This window comes from Molossus molossus, unplaced genomic scaffold (genome assembly GCF_014108415.1).
Source record: "Molossus molossus isolate mMolMol1 unplaced genomic scaffold, mMolMol1.p scaffold_m16_p_5, whole genome shotgun sequence".
Taxonomy (NCBI): Eukaryota; Metazoa; Chordata; class Mammalia; order Chiroptera; family Molossidae; genus Molossus; species Molossus molossus.
The window spans coordinates 15,109,288-15,134,128 of NW_023425388.1; the positions used below are offsets into that span (position 1 = coordinate 15,109,288).

The following is a 24,841-nucleotide window of genomic DNA, read 5'->3' on the forward strand; positions in this document are numbered from 1 at the left end:
AGTCATGGGAGGCTGTTAAGCATTTCAACTGAGGCTAGCACAACGAAGGCAGTACTTTTTAAATTGTGTTTAATTTTTCATTAATCTAAATGTAAATAGCTACCTGTGGCTAGTGGCTACTGGACAGGACTGGGAGCCACAGCTGGTCCCATCTAAGATCAACTCCTCCTGCCCAGCCGGTGGTAGCTCACTGATTGAGTGTCGACCCATGCACCAAGAGGTCGCTGGTTCAATTCACGATCAGGGCACATGCCCAGGTTGTGAGCCTGATCCCCAGTCGGGGGCATGCAGGAGGTGGCTAGTTGATGTTCTTTCTCATCAATGTTTCTATCTCTCTCTCTCTCTCTCTCTCCTTTCTTCTCTCTCTAAAATCAATAAAGAAAAAAAAATCAACTTCTCTTCTTGTACTCTGTGCCCATTCTCTCATCTGCTCTAGAACCTTGTTTCAGCAATTACCCCCTCTCTGCGGCTTTCTCCGTTTTGTTACTGGATCATTCCCCTCACCACAATAATATATTTTAATATCTTCCATTAAAAAAAAAAAAAAAAAAACACATACCTTTCTTTCATTCCCATTTAGCCACCACACAATTTCTTTGCCCCTTTATAACAACAAAAGTCCTCGAAAGAATATTTTTACAGTTGCTAACTTAAATTCCTCTCCCCAACTCTTTCTTGAGCCCACACCAAGCATACTGGTTATGAACCAGCTTTGTTAATGTCACCAGCAACCTCTCCATCACTGTTGGTTCCTGACATCTTCTCACCACATCTCACCTGCATACGCATTTCTACAGTAGCCGCCTAACTGGCTTTCCTTCTGCACCTGCCTCCCTGTTAACTACTTTCAATACAGAAGCTACAGGGATCCCTTTTAAAATGTAAACCAAGTCCAGCTGGTGTGGCCCAGTGGCTGAGCATTGACCCATGCAACAAGAGGTCACCAGTTAGATTCCCGGCCAGGACACATGCCCAGGCTGTGGGCCCGATCCCCAGTGGGGGGCAAGCAGGAGACAATCAATGTTCTCTCTCATGGATGTTTCTATCTCTCTCTCCTTCTCTCTCCCTCTCTCTCTCTAAAATCAATAAAAGGAAAAAAATATTTAAATAAAATAAAATGTAAGCCAAATCATGCTTCTACTCTACTTCTTCTACATTGGTCACTACTGTATTCAAAGTACTTAAAATCCGCTATCTGGCCCTTTTTACTTCTGTATTATTTGCTAGGGCTGCCACAAGAGTACCATAGATGGGTTGGCTCAAATAACAGAAATGTATCATCTCACAGTTCTGGAGGCTAGAAGTTCAAGGTCAGAGTGTGGCAGGGATGGTTTCTGAGGCTCTCTCCTTGGCTCGCGCAGAGCTACCTTCTCCTCTGTGTCCTCACATGGTCTCCCCGTGAGTGTCCTGGTCTCCTCTTCTCATCAGGATGCTAGTCCTGTTGGATTAGGACCCAATCTAATGACCTTATTTTAACATATTTGCCTCTTTTAAGGCCCTGTCTTGAAACACATTCTTTCTGAGTTAATGGAGTTAGGACTTGAAGAGATGATGTTGGATAGCTGGCTCGGAGGCCTTTTTTGTCTCATTTCTAAGCTCTCTATAAATATTTGAGGGGTAAGGACACAATTAAGCCCATAATGACCACCCTGATCTCCCCTCCTACCACTATGCCCCTCCCTCCCTCCACTGAAGCCTCAAGGGCCACTTGCTAGTCAAATAGTCAGGATTTTTTTGCCTCTACATTTGCATTCTCTTGCCCCAAGCATTTGCAAGACATCCTCTCTCGTTTCCTTTCACGTGTGCCGTGTGCGTGAACATCACCCTATCAGTGATGTCATTCCTGATCACGCTGAGTATAACAGCAAGCCTCTGAACCGACCAGACATGTATTCTCCATCTCCCTTATTCTGCTTAATTTTCCTCCATAGCCTGTACCATTAGGTACCACACTATATATTTTCTTATTTACTTGATTTTTTAAAATCTCCCTTCACATAGTAGTTGCTCATTGTCTGTTAGATGAGTAGACAGAGATAATATATTCATTTACAGAAAAAAAGACATTCAAAGTTCACCATCATGAGAGATCTGGCAATTCTATTTTAAGCCACATCTGGGAAAATCAGATGTTTAGGCTGCAGAAGAGAACAGAGGCTGAGGGAACCCTGAAGAGATGTTTTAAAGGTCTGACGCAGTGGCCCACGGATGAAAGTGAACCCATTCTTTGTACTCAGCCTCACTTCATATAGCAGAATCGGGACTAAGCAATACACATGAATAGAAGCTGCATCTTAGCTCCATAGAACGACAACAAAATTCCAGTACAGTGTTTGTTTCCTGAAGATGGATCTCAGTCATAGAAAATGAAGAAGCACAAGCCAAATAATTGTTTCTAGGATACTCGGGTCTGGTGAGGAGGTGGCCAGATCTGGGGAGCATCACAGGATGAAATGAGAACGGGAAGTCAGGGGAACTAGGGCCAAGCTTTGCCTACACAGAGCCGTGTGACCACACGCAAGTGACTCTGTGTCTCTGGGTGGCCACTGAGTCTTCACCAAACGAAAGGCGTGGCCGAGATGAGCACCACATTCACTTCCCTTCTCCACACTAACTCCAGGCTCTTCTGCGGACCTGGGAGAGCGCAGGAAAGGGAAGAGCTCAGCCCCAGGGTCCTACGGGACGGCAGTGGATGCACCGGGTGTGTTCAGACTGAAGGAAAATTGTGTTCGATCAAATCTCTCCTTACAGACCAGTTCAGAAATGAGACAAACAGGCCGCTGGGCCGCCCCGCACCTTCTCTTCACGACTGGGAGGTGAGAGGGCTCCACACTTGTCATTCCCGAGAGAGGGGGAGCCCTGAGCTTGGGTCCCTGCAGACTAAGCCTTGCACTGAACGGCTACCACGGGAGGCGAGTTCCCAGCAGCAAGCCTCTGGGTGAATGCGCCCTGCCCGCCTGAGCCTCTTCACCTGGCCTGGGAAGGTCTCAGGGGTGTTCCCGAGGCGCCGAATTCCTGAGCCAGCGTCCTCACCCTTGAGGGACTCCAGCTAGGCTGGACACAGCCTGCTTGTGGCCTCGGAGCTGTTGAGAGCTTGGTGGGTAAGCACCAAACGTGCCGATACAAATCTGATTTTTTTTTTTTTAATAAAATTTCCCAGAAGCTCTCAAATAGTTGAAGCTGAAATGGTACAATTGAGATTAAGCAAATCTATTTTCCAAGATTTAAGTCCTGGCCGGTTTGGCTCAGCAGTTAGAGTGTTGCCCGCAGACCAGATGAGACCCGGGTTCGGTTCCGCTAAGGGCACGTAACTCGGTTGCAGTTTGTCCCCGGGACCTTGTGCGTGGCCACCAGTCCATGTGTCTCTCTCACATGGATGGTTCTCTCCCTCTCTCCCTCCCACTCTATCTGAAGATGAATGCAAAATATTTCCTTGGGTGAGGATAAAACAAACAATAAAAAAAGATTGAAGCCAGGGTTAATGCTGGGGCTCTAGAAAACCAACATTTATCTTTTCGCCATTTTTGCCAGCTTATTCCCATTTTATTTTACCCTGCCAGGGCCTGCCAGGTTCCCCTTTTCATTTAGTCAGTATCCCTTACCTGGCTTCACAAAACCACCAGAACAAAGTGGCTGCTTGGACCCCTGACCTTGCAAGGTTTAGATAGCAGAATCCATTTTCACTGATAGTTGGAAAACAGAAATAACCACATTCCTTTTCAGAACAAGCTCCCTAAATATTTCCCTTCTTTCTTTTTGGTACAATAATGAGGGCTGACAGGGACAGTGCCCACAGTAGCAGTAAATAAATTTTTCAGTAAGGACTAACAGAGGAAAACTATGGAAATTCTGTTTTTTTGTTGTTTTATTTTTGACTCAGAGAATTCTATATCTGCTTATGCCTTTGCTCTTTATGGATACTGTCTGAGACATTTCAGCAAAGGCTTCTTAGAATTAATCCAATCGCTGTCTCCTTCAATTCTCCTTCTTGGTACTCCTCACTCGTCTCCGCAGAGGTCCTGAGAGATTCTTCAGGGCCCCTGTCCTGGAAGGTCACATGCAGTGCAGTGAGCTCCAGTCTTATCCTGAGGCTTATCTTTATATACTTAGCAACACTTTCTCCTTTTCACGAGGGAAAATGTAAAGAGAAGCAGTTTCAAACGTGAATTGGATTTTGTCCATTTCTCCCTGACACTGGAAAGAAGCTGGTCATAGACTTGCATGTTTGTGTTACAACTATTCAGACTCTCACCCGGTATCTTCCATATTACACACATTTTACCTCCTAGTTTAAACTTTCAGAATGCTTTTTAATGGCATCTGTAATGCCCTACTTTCAAATGTCTGTCAGTCTGATATTTCAACTTTCTTTTTTTATTTTTAATATTTTTTTCTTTTTTTTGATTTTAGAGAGAGAGGAAGGAAGAGGGAGAGAGGGAGAGATAAACAGTGGTGAGAGAGAACATCCATTGGCCACCTGCTGCATGCCCCCCACTGGGGATCGGGCCCACAACCTGGGCATGTGCCCTGACCAGGAATCGAACTGATGATCTCTTGGTGCAGGGGTCGACGCTCAACCACTGAGCCACGCCAGCTGGGCTAATATTTCAACTTTTCTCATTTATTCATTGATCTTCAAGGTCATCAGCAGAAACACCTTTCAGTGGAAAGAAACCATTTACTTTGACAAAAATGTACACTATATACCTTCATTTCTACAGGGGTCTTAATGAAGAAATCCAAGCATCCACTAGAATGCCTTGAAAGCAGAGCCCCGAAAGCTAGCTTTGTTTACAAAAACAGAAGTGGGGCAGAGAGGGATGCTGCAAAAACAGCCATCTTCTTTAAAACTGAAAATGCATGGCAACTTGTTAAAGGGTTGTAGGCATTCTAAAGTAAAGATATTTGCTCAATATTGTTTAACAGCTTACTTCTCACACTTATTTGATTCCAGAGCTCTTCATGTACGTATGTACACTTAGTCACAGGGTTCCAGGGCACACAGTTTGGAAACTGCGCTAGAGGATGCCATTCTTCCTTTTTCAAAAATTATCATTCGGATACATCATATATTGGAAAATAACCTTGAGTAGTAAATATAATTCACTTCTTTCTCACACAGTATTTACTGGGGTGTCTTAGGGTTCATCTCACAGATGTTACATCTCCACATGACTATTTGGTTCTTAGAAGTAAACATAACAAAACATACCTGCTTTTTCGTAATATCACGTTAACTTCATCTGAACAGTTTTCAGCTCTGTTGAGTAGACCATTAATTGTCACAGAAAACTATCATGTACTTCTGATCCCTAAAATACACAAACTAAAATCTTAATTTATTATTTCCATTTTTTTAAAAAAAATTGTAATTAATGGAGTCTGGGTGAGACAGAATCCAGTGGAAATACTTCCTTTTCTACCCCATTCTGGCTGGCTCAACCTCCACCGCCCTCCTTTGTGACATGGAGTTAACCCAACACAAGTATCACGTAACCATGAATTTTCACACCCTTTTTACACATCCCATCACTGGTCACAGCTGGAACCTCGAGCATATCTTTTCCCTATTCTTCCTGTTGCCGACTTTTTCATCCTCCAATTTCCCTGAACCTCCCCACGAATGACCTTTCTCTAGCAATGTTAGAGTGTGTCAGGCTGATGGGGACATCTCTAGTGAGTGGCAGCTCATGCCGCCCATTCCATCTGACCTTTACTCCTCAGCGTCTCAAGCATCAGCGTGTCCCCCCCCTACTGCTGGCTCCCACTGGTCAGCCCATCAGGAACACTCAGGGCATCTGCACGGTCCTTCCTTAGCACTTCCTCCTTCTGTTCTCTTTTCTTTCCTCTTTGAGAGCGCTATCAAGCCCCCTGCAAAAAAGAAAAGAAAAGAACCCTCTTTCTGACATCCCTGATTTACTCACCACAGGGCTGAAAGTTTGTAATTCTAATTTTCTTTTGATGAAATTACATATACACACAAATACTTTCTACCAAATGGTGCTTACTGATGTGTGTTTTTCACCATGCTTTTTTTCCCAGATATTTTTCTCTTATAAACACTTCAAAAGGAGAAAATGTACCAGTTTTTCACCCTGCCCACAGTGAAAGTGTAAAAAATGTTGATTGATCCACCAATACTAAACATTTCTATTCTTATAACTAATATTTACTTTAAATGCAATAAGTTCATACAGACCCCCCAAAAATGTTCTAAGAGATACAGCGAAGTTGGGAGCTTGCTTCGGGACAAATGTATACCGAGTGACTATGAAGTTTTCATTTATGTGTTGGTTAGTTTGTGTGTTTGTTTTACCACTCAAGATCCTGTTTATTTACCAAATGTGTTCATGAGTACTCAAGGCTTATCTGCTGGAATCTTCACATTTATTTTAGGTTTGGGTAACACTTCCTTGGCTACAGCCTTCACTTGAGTTATAAAAGCTGAGTCACTCATCAAACACTATACAGCTTCTCTCTCCCCAACTGGGAGAACATGAAGTTCAGACCCCAGGTGTGTGGAGATAATGAGGTCCAGTTACCTTGGAGTGCAACATCCCTCAGCCTTGATGTTTGTCCTCAGCACTGAGTGTTGGCAATGGCTTCAGGACAAGGCAACTCCTGTGACTACTGTGGCTTCCTGCTCTGAGGAGTGACACTCCGTGACCATGTGATGAGGTCCTCCCTTCTGCAGGAGGTGGTCAGTCCCCTCTAATCCTCTGAGCACCTCCGGCAAGCAGCCTTTCCAAGCAGTGTGCCATCTGCAGACAGGATCTATATCTTTCACATACCTGGCACGTGCCCTTGGGAGGGTTCAAACTTTAGCCTAATTCTTAGCATACTGTCCAATTCTATAGCTCCGTCCCTTCTCTCCACTCTACAAAGCATACTGGAATACAAATGAATAGCCTGATACAAGGTTAATTTTGAGTCTTTGATTTATGTTCTACAAAAAAGTAAATCACTCACAAATTTGGAACTCTTATTAGCAGCACTAAGTAGTAACTCTTATTACTTAGTGGCCCGCACTGGGTTGACAGTCTCCCTGCAAAGTGGCAGTGCCTGGCAAGGTCAATGCAAGGTCACAGTCAGGACTATCCAGGTTACTTCAATGACAGCGATCTTGAACTTCTGTTCTCTCAAGAAAAGAGAAGTGATTTCTGTTGTAAACCAGGCACTGTGCTAGGTGTCTTTCCCTTTTTGTCACCACACTGCCCGATAAAGAAGATATTTTGGGAACGGAGGCTGTGGCAGGTTCCATAACTATTTCCAAAACTGACATGTAGTGGTCAAGCTTTCTCGAGCCTGCTACCTCTTCCATCACTGCACATGGCTGCCCTGTTACTGCAGTTCTCTGAAGAAGCAAATCCTGCTCCCGGACTGATTGTCACGCTTCCCACCTCTGGGCTCGGCCTAAATGGCCTATTTCTTTCTCCTCCCTCTCTTACTCTTCCCTTTTAGTCCATAGCATATAGGAATGTTTCTTTAAAATAGTCCTTGTGGCAACCTTGGAATTACCATCATTCTTCAGACAAGCTATCTAAAGCAGCTGCCATAGTGGTCCCTGGTTAAACATTTAATTTTGATGTCCCATAGAGTTGCTATACTGAAATACACTAAGCTCATTTGTAAACTATCACTCATTCGAATCTGAAGGCTGTCACTGAAGTGGTTTTGTGTAGTGACTGCAGAGTAAAGACTAATTTTTTTTTTTTTTTTAATCCTCACCCGAGGACATTTTTTCCATTTTTCGTACAGACAAAGTGGGAGGGAGAGAGAGGAAGAGAGAGAGAGGGAAACATCCATATGAAAGGGACACATCGAGTGGCTGCCACCCGCACGACCAACCAGGGCCGGGGACAAACTGCAACCGAGGTCCATGCCCTTAGCGGGAACCAAACCCGGGTCTCTCTGGACCGCAGGCGGACGCTCTAACCGCTGAGCCAAACTGGCCAGGGCTAAAGACTAATTTTTAAAGTATCGTATTGTTTGAAAATATATGAACATTTCATGGGCACACTGCTGAAGTCAAGACCCATGACTGAAGGAGTAACTTAAGAAAGAGGGCAAGTGGAATGTTACATCCTCGGTCTACATGCACGTCTGTTAAATGTAGGTGTGTTAAGTGCTAATTATTTATTTAAAAATTTCTTTGTCTCTTCCATGAAAAGGAAAAAAAAAATCTTATAATGTGCAAAACTGCACCCATCATTGGGAGAAAGGATTTTATTATGAAAAGCTTGATTGCTATTTACAGTTTAGACTCCTGTAGACATTGAAAGTTGCCGTCAAGATAAAGAAATTAATAACACCTTTGTGTCTTAGAGAAGGTAGAAAGAGATGAGAGAGAAGGCAACTCAGGATCCACTTCTCATCCACAGAAAGGAGTCGGCATGACGTTCTGGAAGGGAAGACAGATTAAGAAGCATGTTAAACTCTTACATATGTCACATGTCTGCCATTATAGCTAATACCCCACAAAGGAGCAGCTCTATAGAAGGTACCATAATTCCCAATACTGTTGGAAGTCTGGAGTAGCCACGTAATCCAAACATTCAACCAGGAGGCAGCTAAAAGAACCACTCTGGCTACCTAGATAGCACTCTGGTTTCAAAAGGACATGAATAAAAGGTAGAAAGAATCCACTCTCAAGGATGGAGATGAGAGTAGCTTAAAATGTAAAAATAAATTTTAGGGGTTCTGTTATAGACTGAATTGTGTTCCTCCCCAAATTGATATGTGGAAGCCTTACTTCTAGTACCTCATAATGTGACTGCATTTGGGTAAAGGGCTTTTAAAGAGGTAATTAAATTAAAATGAAGTCTTTAGGGTGGACCCAAACCCAATCTGACCAGTGTCCTTATAAGAAAATTAGGACATACAGAGAGATGCCAAGGGTGCGCCCTTACTGAGGACAAGTGAGGACAAAGAAGAAGGGGGCCACCTGCAGGCCAAGGAGAGAGGCCTCAGAGAAACCCAAGCCTGGTAGCACCTCATTCTTGGACCTTCTACTTTCTGGAACTGTGAGAAAATAAATTTATGTTGCTTAAACCATCCTGTCTGTGGAATCTTGTTACAGCAGCTCTACCAAACTAATACACATTTTAAATGTCAGCACAAGTTTAATATTTGATAACATATTCTAAAGAAAAATGTAACGGGCCTTTTTATTTATTTTCAGAACTGGACAGTCTTGGGAGGGGTGAGCTAGCTGCTGGGGATCAGGGTACAATGTTGATGCATAATGGAGAGAAAGTAGAACTGCTCGATTTCTGTTTGTTTCCTGTTGAAATGAATGACCTTCCAACTGAAAAGGGCAGAAGAACCATTGGCCATTGGTATTAAAGGTCAAAGATTAGAGGCAGGATCATGCAACGAGTCCTAGCTGCTCCAAATGAGGGCCTGTTATATGCTCAATTATATCCCCCTCCCAGATTCATATGTTGAAATTCATATATTGATATCCTAATCCTTAATACCTCAGAATATGACTATATTTGGAGAAGGATTTTTAAAGAGGTAATTAAAATGAGATCATTAGGTTGGACCCTAATCCAATATAACTGGTGTCCTTGTAGGACGAGATCAGGGCACAGACACGCACAGAGGGAAGACCATGCGAAGACACAGAGAAGGCCACCTGCAAGCCAAGGAGAGAAAAGCCTCAGAAGTGGTCAACCCTGCCAACGCCCTGAGCTCAGACTTTCAGCCTCCAGAAGACTTGTGAGACAATACATTTTGGTCGTTTAAGCCAACCAGTCTGTGATCCTTTGTTATGGCAGCCCTAGTAAGTTGATACAGGGCTCATCTTCTGGTTTAGATTAAGATTGTTTGGGGTGATATTTGCAGAGCACAGATAACATCCTAAACATGAGATAACAGAGATGTGTCTCAAAGCACTATGCATAGAACAGATTTCGGAGGACTGATGGCGAGTGTGACCAATCTGAGTTGACAGCATCAAATGGCAATGTTAGGCTGCACACTGAGGTGGGTGCTCAGAGCACTCATGGAGTATTGTAAACAAACCAGAACACATTCAGAGGAGAATGGCCAGGGCTTGGAAAGAACCAGAAACCATGCCATCTGCACAACCGCTGAAGGAAGTGCCTGTGTTACCTGGCGAAGAAAGGACCCCGGAGGCAGAAGTAGCATGAAAACTGCTGGCAAACAGGTGAAGATATGTGGTGTGGAAAAGATTTATTCTGATTGATCGTGGGGTACAAGGACATCTGAGTGGGAGGTTCCAGAAAAGGAAATGAGGTAAGAACTTTATAGAAACCAGATCAGCCCAAAGACAGAATGCACTGTCTGAAAGGAGAGTAAACGTTTCATAAGTTGAGGCATTGAAGTCTAGTTTGGGAACGTTTGTGGAGATTCCAGCCAACCGGTGGTTGGCCCTTTTGCAGGGTTCTAAGGATGTTCCTTTGTTTCCTGCTCAGGGGATCTGAAAGATACCTCAGGGCAGGAAATGGCATTAACTAGAGAACAAAGATAGTGGCTGAGAAGTCAACGCCACCAGGATCTCTGGAGTAGGAATGGAATGGGAGAAAATGTAAGGACTGTCCATCATTGTGACAGTCAGCCGCTAATCATCTTCCCTGGGAGAACATCCTGTCCAGGGAATGAACGAGTGTGGTGAATTTCAGCAGTGAAAAGGGAAAATGTTAAAGCTAAGAACTTTTATTCTTAAAGTTTATAACCTCACTTCTATATATATGAATTACATGCTCAGTAAAAGTCCCTTAAAAATTGCTTCCTCCCAGTTCATGGACATGCAACTGAGCAGTCACACAGGGTTCTGTGCTCAAAAGAACTCCATGTTTGGTTTAATAATCTGTGTCAGCAACTTAAAATTCTTAATTTGGGGCAAAAGGGGCTTTTTCATTTTGTACCAGACCATGAAAAATGTGTGGCTGTTCCTGCTCCCTCCCCATCTTCAAGTCATACTTCTCTTTGCATTCAGATGCTCTCTATCGCTCGTAGGAACCTGGGGCAGTCAGGGGACTATGGTGCTGGGTTAATGTGTCGGGGAAGCAACTGGATTTTGCTGCCACTTAGGATTTTCCCTGCAATACCAACTTCCTGTCACTTACTTGCTGTCAGATTTGGGAGTTCCTTACTTTCCATTTCCTGACTTATGAGTAGGAATAGTATAGCAAGGGCCTCATTGGCTTTTTAAGGAAGTTAATGACATATGGCATGTAAAGAAATATCGCATGATAACAAATATTTGTTATTATTTGTTGAGGACTTTCAAAGGACACTCGGGGGGGAAAGTAATCCAAGGGTCAGGACTGGAGGGGGTGTGGAGATGAAAAGAACATTTAGAGAAGATAAATGCTGATTTCTCAGGAAGTCAGTCGCCACCCCCTGCTTGAGCCACAGCCCCACAGGTTCTCTCCCACTAGCCCCACTGTGGACTGAGGTGTGGCGACCATGCTTCTTCAGGTCAAGAGGAGGGGATGCATCTGGACGATTCTAGACCATTCTAGGCACAGTGAAAACCAAGGGCAGAGCTTGAGGTCAGAAGTTCTTAGTTATGGGGGTTGAATAAGAATCGTCTCTCCAGACCCTTTCCCTCCTAACTTCCACGCCACCCCCTTCTCTGGTGTATGTTCTTCCTGTCTGATAAAAACAAAACAAAACAAACAAACAAACAAACAATAAACAAAAAACAACATAACAAAAATCCCACAACAAATAAACAACAAAAATGGTTTTAAACCCGTCTTTCAAGGGTAAGTAAATGGATCGCCAGCTTCTTCACTACTCAGGCTCTTTTCTCCTTTGGCTCTTTCTAAAGATAGAAATTCCAGGTTGCTTGGGGCTGCTGTTGACTGGGGGGGGGGGGTGGGGGGGCATGTGGCTTCTCTCTCAACCAGCTTTAAGCTGATCTCGTTCTCACTCTCTTTTAAAAGCGCCTCCCCCACTTCTCCAAACCGAGGCAAAAACCGAAATGCGGCTACGAACGCACCCCAGCAGCAGCCCTTTATACGACATTCCTGAGACCGCTGCGAGGTCGGATGAGTCAAGCTCACGGGGACGAGCAAGGAGAGCTCACGACTTTTCCGGAGCCCAGATGTCCTACGACTCACCTTTCCCCGCTCCGCACTGTCCCTCTCCTGGCCCCGACTCTCCCTCCTACTACTCCCGGGTCCCAGGTGGCCAGGGGCCGGAGAGGCGCGCGGGGTGCGGGAGGAGCAGGGGGCGCTGCACCTGTGGGCGCCCGGACGCGGGCCCCTCCCGGCCGAGCGCGCGCAGCAGCCAGGCGCCTCCGCTAGGGGTCTCTCTCGGGTGCCTAGCGGGGTGGGCCGGATCAGCTGACTCGCGGGGCTAGGAGCCCTGCAGCCCCGCTCCTGCTCCGTCAGTTTCCTCGGCAGCAGTGGGAGAGAGCACCCGGAGCAGTGCGATCGCGGGGGCCACCAGAGACAGCGACGGCGGCAGCGGCACCGGCGGAACAGGGGCGCAGCGGATCGCACTCGAACAGCGCACTCGGTGCCCGCGCAGGGTCGCGATGCTGTCCGGCTTGGCACTGGTCCTACTGGCCGCCTGGACGGCTCGGGCGCTGGAGGTGGGTGCCGCCCTTCGGAATGGGGGGAGGGGGACGGTGTGAAGCCGATCCTCTCCGGGTCTTGAATCCAGAGAAGCCGGGGGCAGTCGAGGGGACCCCTCTCCTCTCCGCGCCCAACGCCCCCGCTTGCGGTCGCCCTGCGCATCCCGGTCTCGGCCCAGCCCTGTCCGGGGGACGCGCGCTCCAGTCCGCGGAGAGGGTGCGGGCGAGGCGTCGGGCTCCCGGGTCTGTGCCACTCGGGGGCGAGTAGAGGAGGCGATCCTGAGCTCAGACCCTAACTCAGTTCGTGCCTCCCGGCTGAGGGCTGAGACTAGGGGGAGGCGAGAGACATCCAGATGGAGCACGTGGGGTAAAACCGAAAACGCAGCGCCCCTGGATCCTGTCCCCAGATCGTAATCGCTGCCCTTCCCTTTCTCTCGGGCCCTGGAGAGGAGGAGTCGGGACAGCTCGGGAAGCTGCCTCCCTCCCCCGCTTCCCTTTTCCCTTTTCCGCCCCGTTTCACCTTCCCTTCGCATCCCCGCCACTCCGACCCTGCCCGGTCGCCTCTGCCTTCCTTTTCGAGGCTGCTCGCGGCGGCCTCCTGAAGGCGACCCCTGTTAGGGTCGCGCACCACCTTCCGCGGGCAAACTTTGTACATTTCTGTGTTTCCCTTTTGTGTAAGTTCGAGAGACGGGAGGGGTCGGATACCCACTGCCACCTCGCACCTTCCGCCAGCCTGGGTGCCCTGGGCGTTCGCTCGAACCTTCAGCTTCTCCGGGAGAAGGAGAAGGTCCCTGGGAACAAAAGCCGCGACACCCCGCCCTCGCCAGCCCAGAGCGCGGTAGACTGAGCCGCGTTGGTCTGTGCGCCAGCGAGGCTCCCGCCCGACTCCCTTCCTGGCGTTGCGCGTCTGTCCCGGAGGGGGCTGGGGCGCTGCTGGGGCCGCCGCGGCGGAGCCTCGGGGCGCCTCAGCTTCCCACCCCCATCACCTCCGAGACTTGCTAATTCTGTGCTGGGCTGTGAGTCCTTGGGGAGAAGACGTGGGGAGCTGGCTGTGCAATGGAAGGGCAGTGGCGGGTGGTGCGGAGTCACGAGCTCTCCCCTCCTGTGCATCAAAGGAGGCGTTTGTCTGATTAAGGCGCGGCCTCTTCCCTGGCAGCGCTGGTGGTGTAGAACCCCTTCGGGGCGGGGGCTGTTGGGGAGGGTCCTCCGAGTCTTTTTTTTAGGGTACAGATAAAAGGATTGAATTGAGCGAAGATTAAGACGGAGAAGATGGCGCCTCTGCAGTGCAGCAAAGAGAAGCTGTGTGGAGGCTGCAGCCTGGTGAAATCCACCCACCACTAGGTGTATAACAAGTCTTCCCCATTCATCCAACTCTCGAACATTCAGCTAACGCTTGTGCAAAACGACTATTTTTCTTTTTTATCTAAAGATGCTTAGAAGTTGTTTGCGTGACAGCCGGGGCAGGGGAGGTTGTATTTCACATCGGTGGGTTCCCATTTGGTATTTTACCATTTGCAATCTTCCCTCTCCATTTGTCCCCCCTCCTGTTCGCCTACCTCATGGTCATTTTCCAAAAAAAGCAATTTCCGGACAAGTGTTTTTCTGTAATTTCACAGAGACTGTACAGACTATCACAACGTTACAGCTTTTTAGTCCCTAATTTACGAGGTCACTGAACTTTTCCCCCGTCTGTCTTTTACCTACAAGTGGCTCAGGAAGTGACTTAGGGCTAGTTAGGACAAATTGTTTTATAGAGTTAAAGAATCTGGTTTTCCATATTTTAAAAAAATGCATTTAATTAAGGGAACCCTCATTTCTCCGATGACTTAAATTTACTCATACAGTTTATCTTGATTATTTTATTACATATTAAAAATCACAAATTAAGTAATTAAAGTCATATCATAACCTTTATATTTGAAGCTTTCATCAAACAACAAATATTTAACTTTGCTGAGCAAGTATTCTGTATAAAAAGAGGCAGCGTGTAGGCAAATATGATTCAGTTTATATTTTGGCCTTTTGAATGCATTTCTTTGCTTTTTCTGCCAGCCTGTTGGACATTTTCACTGGCTATTGTCACCTCTTTCAAAGAGTGGAGGTGAGATTCACATTAGTCCATTTTTCAAAGCGTTGGTGGAAGAGTGGATAATTTACTCTAATGAGGTTTGAAGGGGACTTATCCACTGAAAAGATGTAATTATGACTTGACCGTCTTTTGTAAGGCTCAGAAAATAGGTCCGCTGCAGGTGTGTCTAAATAGGAAACCAATAAGGACAGTGATAACTCACCTCTGCTTTCAGTAGAAGCATTACAGGGGAGGATGATTTTGCTTGGTGTATCCATAGAGGCTGAGTTTAAAAAGCCCTGTCATTTATTTACTTATGTCCTTAAACATGCTTCTCCTTAAAGTTTTATTTTCCTGTATTGGAGAGTTTAACCTAATCACAATTATCTGCTGTATGAATTAGCACCGCTGATTCATATAGCAGATAATTGGACTGTAGAAACCCATCCATACTGACGAGTACTGCCCGAAGGGCAAGCACCTACACGCAGAATAGTGAAGCCCAGATTTGATGATGATCTCTGAAGAGTTTCTTGCTAATCAATGGGAAGCCATGATAACCAGCAGGGCATAAATGCTTCTCCTGTCAGCCTGACCAGCAGAGGCGTCTAATGGCACTCGCAATGCTGTTAGTACTACAGAGAAGTACTTCAGAGAGGCTGAAGATCCCTGGTTCTGACTGAGGAAAGGAAAAGGAACATGCACCTCAGTAGATCACAAGGAAAATTAGGACTAACCAATTGAAAAAAAGGAAAAATTATGTCCATTGATTATTGGTTTGAAGGAAAACAGGTTATGTCTGTGGATGAAGCTTTCTCCCTGTTGCTGGAGAATCCCCTAAATTATGTTACTGTTCGTGGCATATGACAGATTTCTCTACAGATATCTGTGTGAAGATGAATGTTGTCAGTCATTCCAGAAATAAGCATATCTATTATATGCCTTTTATGTGATCACTGAACTACTGCTGAAGAAGCGTGATCAAATTCAGTAGAAATGTGAATCCTGTTTGTGCAAATGTGATCTAGGTGAGGACACGTATTACCTTAAAAGACTTACAAAGTATCTATTATTAATCTATACTCTGATCTCTGACTCCTTATATCAGTTTCAGAATGCAAAGATAAACCTCCTCAGTGTGCTTTGGATGCAAAGTCCCGGGACGTCGGGTTTACTTTGTGTACACCTCATTACTTCCCACCCTCACTCCAGCTCCCAGAAGTTTGCAGAGTAAATAAGACAGGCACATGATTATAAAATAAAACAGAAAGTGTTAAGTACCAAGAGGAAAGTACAGATTCAGTGGGATTCTGAATAAGAGTGTTAACAGTCTAAGCATGTATAGTTAAAGAATAAAGCCACAACAATAAGAAGAGAGAGTCCTGGAGAATTTCCTAGTAGTTCATTTTGAGCCAGGTTTGTATGCACGTCTGGGGAATGAAAGTTAGGTCATTTTATAGTATTTGTTTACATGCCTCTCCACCTTTGCCCTCCCAGACAAACACACACACATATGCAAACACACTATCTCACCTGAGGGGATGGGCGGAGCCTTTGTCTTCATTTTTCTTTACCCTGTTCCTGCTTTAGAGCCAGCCAGGTGAAGACAAGGTGCTTAAACAATGAACGATGAGCAAGTAGGAGGATTGATTACATTAATCTCTCCGTCTACTCATTAGTAGGGATATTTTTATTGGTCATCTTTTTGGGCCAGGTCCTGTCCCGCCGCTCTGAAGATACTGTGATGAACAAAACAGTCTTTTCCTTCATGAAGCTTCCCATCTAGTGGGGAAGACAGACAACACATAAGTCATTATAACTGTATGTTCATGAACTGTGATGGATGCCAAGATGGAGAGGGAAGGTGCAGGGAGCATTCCGGAGAGGAGTGGGGAATTGAGGAGTCGAAGGTCAGGGGCTGAAGGCAGGATCTGAGAACTCTGTCTTTAGTAAGATGTTGACTCAGGGAGGGCAGGATGAAAACTGGTTCACTGAGCAGCAGTGAGGAAGGGGGAGAAAATAAACGGTTGCATTTGTTGTTTGTCCCTCTGTGTTCAACTTCACTATGAAATGGTTTCCTTCTCCAGCGGGTTCCCAGATGCAAATGTGTGGAGTGGGACTGACGTTAAGTAGCGTCTTCTGCAAACCCTTGGAAAGACTGTCACCCTGTCACCCCGCCAGTGTACAGATACACCCTCATGAGCGGCTGGAGGAAGACGGAGGGGTGGCAGGTGGAGGAAGCTAAGGTGAAGGAATACAGAGGCCCTCTGAACGAGCAGCAGGTTTAAGCAATACAATGTCTATTATTTAACTTTTTGGTGTTGTTGTTATAAAAGGAAAAGCAGCCCTGGCCAGTTTGGCTCAGCGGTTAGAGGGTCGGCCCGTGTACCAGTGAGGCGCGGGTTCGATTCTGGTCCAGGGCACGTGCCTCGGTTGTGATTCATCCCCGCCCTAACTGGGGTCATGCGGGAGGCAGCCACTTGATGTGTCCCTTTCACATGGATGTTTTTTCTCTCTCTCTCTTCCTCTCTCTCCCTCCCACTCTATCTAAAAAAACCAAACAAACAACAACAAAAAAAAAAAAAGAAGAAAAAGAAAAATGTCCTCAGGCGAGGATTAAATAAATAAATAAAAATAAAAGGAAAGGCAGACAGTACCTATACCCTCAAACTGAATTTGCAAATGGAAACCATAGTGAAGAGGCAAATGTGATGTAGCTGTTTCCTCAGTTTAATGTGGACAGCTTAAGAAATAACCGTTTTGGTGAGGACATTATTTTTCTTTAGAAAAAAAAAATATTTGGTAAGATTTTTCTCTTAAGGTTCATTCTGATGAGTAGAAATGCTTGACTGGAACCTTTTTAGAAGCAGAACTCCCTAAAACTGGATTAGAAGGACCACTCTAGGATTAAAGCAAATTCATTAAAAAAGAAAAAGCCTGAATATGTTCATCAATTATAGTTCTGTGAAAAAATGGTACTTGATGGATACGGAGATTCAGGTTCACAGGTGTGAAATCTTAGCTTGCAAAAGGGAGCTAAGAAGACATTTTATTTAGATTTAGTTTGTGTGTCTACATTAAAAACAAAAACAAAAACATGCAGTACAGATTTAGCTTGAACTTGCTAGGATTATAGTATTTTATGAAAGAAAGTAGTGGTTGAGTGGGGAAGATAAGAGGTTTAGAAAAACCCAGCTGTTTGGAAAGTGTGGAGTAGCTCCCACAATCGTCATGTTGATTTCAATACCAGTGACATGTCTGAGTCTGAGGTTCTCACTTGTCCAGCGAAGGTAGCATCCCACACGGATCAAGACCCTGCACTGGGACAAGATTGCCTGGACTTAAATCTTGGCTCTGTCCCTTTTAAGCTGTTGACTGTGTGCTAGTTTTCTGCCTAGGTCTTTTTCTTATAAAATGGGGACAATAGCCCGGCCGGTGCGGCTCAGTGGTTGAGTGTTGACCCAGGCACCAAGAGGCTGCCAGTTCAGGACAGATGCCCAGGTTGTGGGCCCATTCCCCAGTGGGGGGCATGCAGGAGGCGGCCAATCGACATTCTCTCTCATCGTTGTTTCTATCTCTCCCTTCCTCTCTAAAATCAATAAAAAAAAATATTTTTAAAAAAGATGAATAAAAATAAAATGGGGATAATGTTTTTGATTGTTAAAAATAATTGAGTTAATACATATGTAAAATACTTGAAACAGTATTTGAATTAGAATATGTGCAACATGATGGCATCTAGTAACACTGTGTGTTAGTTATAACACTATATATAATGATGGTGATGTACAATGTAGATAGATTTAAGTCTCATATAGTTGAAAGTTTAAAAAACCTATATGGTCTTTCACTTGTTGACTAGTGCACTTAACAACCAGCTCAGACTATCACAGGAAATTGGCCGTTTGTTCTCTATAAGAACAAATGAATTTGATTTAAATTTAAAAAAATTATATACCTCAGATAAAAATTTTAGCATACATGTTATAAAATGTTATTTATTGGTACTTATGTATATTTTATATTTCAGTTGGCTTTTTGTGAAACATTAAAGTAATGCGTGCTCGTTGAAAAATTTAAACAGCACATAAATGTGTAAAAAAGCATAGAGAGTTTTTACGCAAATGGGAAAGACCTGTTTTAAATGTGCATACTGGCAGCATGCCACACATCTTAATACTGCTGGCTCGATGATGAACCCAGCTATTAGTTGACTGTCAGCTATGTGCAAAGAGCTATGAACAAGCTTGGTTTAGTTTTCAGCAAAATCTTCTCTAGAAAAATGAGTCAACAGGTTTTGCCAATCTGGGCAAAAATGGAAGATTTCACGTGCCAGCAAAAGATTTTCGCTCTTGCCCTGGCCGGTTTGGCTCAGTTAGAACATTAGTTCATGAATCAAAGGGTCTCGGGTTCAAATCCTGGTCAAGGGCACGTACCTGGGTTTCAGGTTCAATCCCCAGCCCTGGTTGCGATTATCCAGGAGGCAACCAATCAGTGTGTCTCTCTCACACCGATGTTTCTCTGTCGCTCTCTCCCCCTCCCTTCCTTCCACTCAGTCCAAAAATTAATGGAAAAATATCCTTTAAAAAAGAGTGTCAGTGGGGAGAAAAGGAGAAACATCTGTAACAAAAATAAATTAAAAATAAATACATTAAAATAAACAAAACAGTTTTTATCTTGGAATGGAAACATGAAATGATCTTCACCAAAGTTCAAGGAAACCAAAGAACAGACCGAGAATGAGGCATTTCTGTAAGAAATCCATTTTCAAAATAAAATGAGTGATACTACTGCTCGTCAGATGATGGCTTTCACATCTTTAAAACTTGATAGTGAAATTAGCATATATGTGCTTACTATAAAAGAAGAGCTATTCAATCTCAGTTTCAAAATTAGGCTAAGGTTATTTGAGAGTACAGGAAATTGGTGTTATTGTAAAGTATGTGAGACATTGAAGAATCGGTAAGCAAAGTCCCAAGGAACCTTTGTGGGCCTTTGTTACACCAGTTATCACTGTCCTATTCAACCAAAACAAAGTGGGTTGGAGTGGAGGCTGTAATGATTGCCACCATCTTTGGAATACACATCCTGCCCAGAATAGATACAAGGAGGAATGAAGAGATGGTATCGCAACCACATATATAAGGGTCAGGGAACAGAGATCAGGAACAGGCAAAGTAAACATGTCAGAAAAAGGAAAGAACCACAAGCCTGTTTTGTAGATGAACAAAATCTGGAATCCTGAAGGTCTTACTAGTGATTAGAGACACAGTGTGTTTGTGTCTCTTAATTTCCATATGGTCTTTCCCTTTTTTTTTTTCTTTCCAAGTTCAGATGAGTTTTAGCTGAGACATTGGATTGAGCAAGTAACGTTCCTTTTTTTGGTGATTTGTTTTGTTGATATGAAGTTGTTCTTTGCCCGATTCTCTTTCTTAAAGAGTCTACTAATTTGTCCTGTGCTCTCAATTCACATCTGTAGAAACCCACATAACTGTCTTCATTGAGGAATATAAGGCATCCTAGAGACTGATAATTACTTTTCAGCCTTAAAGGATCCTGTAGCAAGAAAAGTAATTTGTGTTAAGTGAAGAAATGCATTATTACTCGTGTTGCTTTATTAAGTTTCAAAGCTTTAATGACTGTAATATGGTTTGACTCTGGAGACATTTTACTGGAAGAAAAACAAGAGGTTTAATCCCCCCCTTGAGCTAGATTTGTGTACTTTTGACCTGACCTCTTACCCTCAGTTACCACAAACCCATTTGTTTAGTTTTTTCATGTCTGCACACGCTTGCTTGCAATAACATTAATGTGGCAACATAGTTTTTACTTTCAATCAAAAATAAAGAAAATAGTATTGTTTATTAAGGCTTGATTAGTCCAAAAAAAAAGGACTTTTTATATCTGTCTTCCTATTGGATGAATTTTCAAAAGCATAATTATGATTTTTATAAATAACCACTCAGTTATTTTGTCATGGAATTAATAGGCACACATGATAAAGATAGATGTGCGCTATTTCTTAACCATACTTACTGATTTTTTTTCATCTTTCCAAAAAATCTGCATTTACTTTGAAGGCTGAGCCTTTAAAACCGATGTGATTCCCACCCTCCCCCCCTCCAAATCTTAGCTTAACTCTTCAGAGACTAACATTAAAACCTATCATATGAAAAGTGGTACTTGAGAGCAAATATTCCCAGTGCTGGTGCTCTTAATTGCTTATTATGCTTTGTTTAAAACAAATACAATTTTGCCACTGCAGTATATTGGTTTGAAGACATAAATGATGAGTTCTTAACTTATTCACAGATACTTACATATTAAATGAATGAGCAATTAAAAATTAAAATCAAGTTTCTATAAAAAAATCACTAGCTTAGCCCTGGCCGGTTTGGCTCAGCGGTTAGAGCGTCGGCCTGCGGTCCAGAGAGACCCGGGTTCGGTTCCCGCTAAGGGCACGTACTTCGGTTGCAGTTTGTCCCCGGCCCTGGTTGGTCGTGCGGGTGGCAGCCACTCGATGTGTCCCTTCACGTCGATGTTTCTCTCTCTCTCTCCCTCCCTCTCTATCTGTACAAAAAATGGAAAAATATCCTCGGGTGAGGATAAAAAAAAAAAAAAAATTACTAGCTTATTTTTATACATCGAGAAACCTAGGTTTTTATGGGCACACCCAGTAAAGGAAATTCGCTCCTTCATTTAGGAAATATCTCCAAGGTGCCTTGCCCTCATGGGAGCTTACAGTGTAGTGAGGGGCAGACAGAATAAACAGGAAGTAGGAGGGGGACTTGAAGAACATTAACTTTGGTAAAGGGTATGTTATGTGGAAGTCTGCTGTGGGTGTGATATTTTAATTAATTAATTAATTTAATTTCTCACCCAAGGATATATTTTGGTTTATCATCAGATAGAGTGGGAGGGAGGGAGAGAGAGACAGAGAGAAACACTGATGTAGCCACATCGACTGGTTGCCTATTGCATGACCAGGGCCGGGACGAACCACGACCGAGGCACGTGCCCTTGACCGGAATCGAACCGGAGACTCACTGTTTCGAGGCTGACGCTCTAACCACTGAGCAAAACTGTCCAAGGCTGGGTGTGTTTTATGTGATATTATCAGGAGAGGTCTCTGATTTGGTCATTACCCAAATGTAAACTTAGTATCTAGAGGAGAGAACTATAGATTAACTGGGGACAGGGGATCTACTTTGGAATGGTTACATATCAAAAGCAAAAATGGTGAGGGAGAGAAGTTAATATTCATTGTGATCACAAACTGTTTTCTATAATTTTTTTTTAATCACTTAGCACAACGCCTTACATTGACTAAATTTTTGATAGATATTTTCAGTGAGCACTCTGGCAATTTTACATTGTGGTGATAAATAATTGTATGCTTGATTCTTGAAAGTTGAGTTCACCTCTCTTAAATAAGATTTATTTTTCAGCCTTTTGTACATTTTATTATGAAAAGATTTCATAAATTCTGTCAATAACTTAATAATCGGTTATTTGCAACTCTTGATTTCAGAAATTGGTCCGGCAGAGAAATGCCTCATTCTTAAACGATTTCATCCATCTTCTAATTGACTGAGACACTTTCAGTTGAGTGTGCCTAGAAATAATTTTGTTTAAATAAAAAGTGGATAGTGGACTTTAGAAAGAAAATGTGTATTGGACTTAAATTGGAATGAAAATTTTATCATCATTGTCATTTTTCAGTTTGCTGCTTTTTTTTTTTCATTTTACAGCCAATGTTTACCTTTTACTTTAGTGTGAACCAGGATCAGAATTGCCCCTTTAAGACAAAAAAACTGACTTCTGTTACTTCTATTTTCTAAAGGAATTGTACTTTTCAAGTTTAAAGGTTTGAAACCCATGCCCTATATGCTATTAACTTGACAGGCATTGAAAATCTAATCGAGGTCATTGTGATTAGCCTTGTATCTTGCTAGTGTTTTCTCCGGTTTGTTTTTGATGTTTTGTATTGTGTCAAATCCTCTTACACCACAGAATCCAGAAACTTTAAATCCAATAAAAAGTAAGTCAATTTTTGAAATCCTATAGTTGTTGGCTGACTGATAGTGTATTTGAAGGTGAAGGTGGTTCACATATTGCTATTAGTTTGAAGAATGGCAAAGGGCTCTGCTTTCAAGAGTACGCTTGTGACAACATTGCAGTTTGGGGATCATTGCATACTTGTTCAGTGAAGTATGGGAGCAGGAAATCCTCGGAAGGTAGCTGGAACCGAGCAGACGGGGGGCTCCTGGACAGAGCTGTCAGTAAGACAGTGCATGTCCCAGGAACTGGGGACTGGCTAAGGATGTATAAGCATGACTGTCGGAGAGATCCAGGACAAAGATAATGGTTTTGGTGGCAGGGAGAGCGTACGTAATAAACCGGATAGGATGCAGACCTATCTAGTTTCCAGGCAGTTCCTTTCCTCGACTGCATTTTTCATTTGAATATTTCACTTCACTTTTGTGAGCTGGACTCATAGGTCAAATTGTATCAGTGCAGATTTTCTGGGTCATGTTGTAAGGACACAGATGGGAATCATTCTACTTGTTTGGAGTATTGTGTGTATGTTATTAGTTATAGTTATTGATTTCATAAATAGCCAATAAAGAAATGGGGGGGAGGGATATGTGAGTGTAAGTTGTTTTTCCTAGAGAAAAAGAAAAACAAGACACTGGTTAAAACAGCATTCTAAGGTGTTATTACAATGTGTTAAATTATCTATATATTTTTTAAAAATCTGACACATTACCCCATTGCTTGTTTGCTCATTCATCTCTGAGTGGAACACATAAAACATAGACCCAAGCCCATAGGTCGATTGTTCTGTTAGCAGACCAGGGGAAGGGTTGGTGAAGGGTGTTTAATTGGATGTTTGAATTATGTATTCCTCTGTTGTGTCTGTATTCCAAGATTTCTCAGAGCGCTTGTGCTTCACTTCTGTGATGTTGACACTGATTTCGAGGAATATTTTTTTTAATTAAATGTATCTGGGTAACACTGGTTAATAACATTATATGAATTTCAGGTGTACAACTTTAAAACATCCGTATACTTTATTGTGTGTTTTTCATCATTATTAACTTACGTCACTGTAGTTTTCTCCCCTTTACCTTGAATTTTGAAAAACCTCATTTATTTTATTGCCATGTACCAGATGCCTTCTGTGTCCCGGTTCCTGGAGCCCTGGTATGAGGGGGTGCTGTGAGTGAACCGGGAAGTCACTCTGTGCCTTGAAGGGTTTTGTGGCCTGATGAGTCGGAGACAGATGCAGAAACAGTTAGGCACAGGGTACCACAGCTACAACGGAAAGATGTACAAGTCTTGACAGAGAAGGCAAGCAGCACTGAACTGGTTTTCAAGGATCAGTGGGGGTCAACTGGGCATGGTAGGGCTTCCAGACAGAAGGGACCGTGAAGGTACAGAGATTCAAAATGGGAAGCTACGAAAATGTGGGTGGCAGAGCTGGTATGGCCTGCAGGAGATTCTGAGCACTGGCATACTGTTAAGTGTTCCTACAATGGGGTGGCCCATTCTTTGCTAGCTGAGCATGTAGGAAGCACATCTTTGGGGAGCAGTGGAGGAAGAGATGGAGAATGCATTTTTGTTTTTATGGCAGGAACACCAAGAGCTGAGCTTGAGCCTGTCGAATTGTACCTATGATAGTTTAGACTTGGGTTTCTGGGAAATGCTTGCAATCACCAATCAGAATGACGGGAAGAGGGATAATTCCACAGCTCTAGGGATAGTGTCAGTTTATTCTCGGTGCTAGTAAACTAGCATTCATTTGATCTGGAGACGTCCCTAAAGCAACTCGGTTGTGCTTGATCTTTGAAAGGAATAGCAGATAAAACAAGCTTTGAGGTTTTTAGAAAAGCATGATACTGAGAACCTGTTGTGAGCTAGATTTGCCTCCTTGTTCAACTTCTGTTTTCTTGCTACATAGCCTTTCAGATCTCTTTATGTACACTTGTGTTATTGAAACAGAATGGAAAGAAATATGGAAAAGAGGAAAATGAACCTTAATATATTTACATCACTAAAAATGGGACTGCCGTTTCAAAATTCATTGCTTGCCTGTTTTCTTATTCATTTCAATTATTCTAGAAGTGGTCAAATGAAGATGTTTACAAGAAAGTATGTGATAAAATAAAGATGTGGGGAAAACCTAGAGCCCTATGCAGGCTTGATATAATCAT

General features: G+C 43.5%; 1 protein-coding gene across 7 annotated transcripts in view; it reads left to right on the plus strand.

Moving 5' to 3' along the window:
- Window positions 1–12,363: 12,363 nt before the first annotated feature.
- LOC118616898 (amyloid beta precursor protein) overlaps window positions 12,364–24,841 on the plus strand; it is a 241,811-nt gene continuing 229,333 nt past the window's right edge. For 4 of the 7 annotated variants that reach the window (XM_036242451.1, XM_036242452.1, XM_036242453.1 and 1 more), the window contains exon 1: window positions 12,364–12,574. In XM_036242451.1, the coding sequence (XP_036098344.1) occupies window positions 12,518–12,574 (57 nt within the window). In that variant the 5' untranslated portion in view covers window positions 12,364–12,517. The remainder of the gene's footprint in view (window positions 12,575–24,841) is intronic. The other 3 variants (XM_036242458.1, XM_036242459.1, XM_036242457.1) reach the window with 2 other exon arrangements.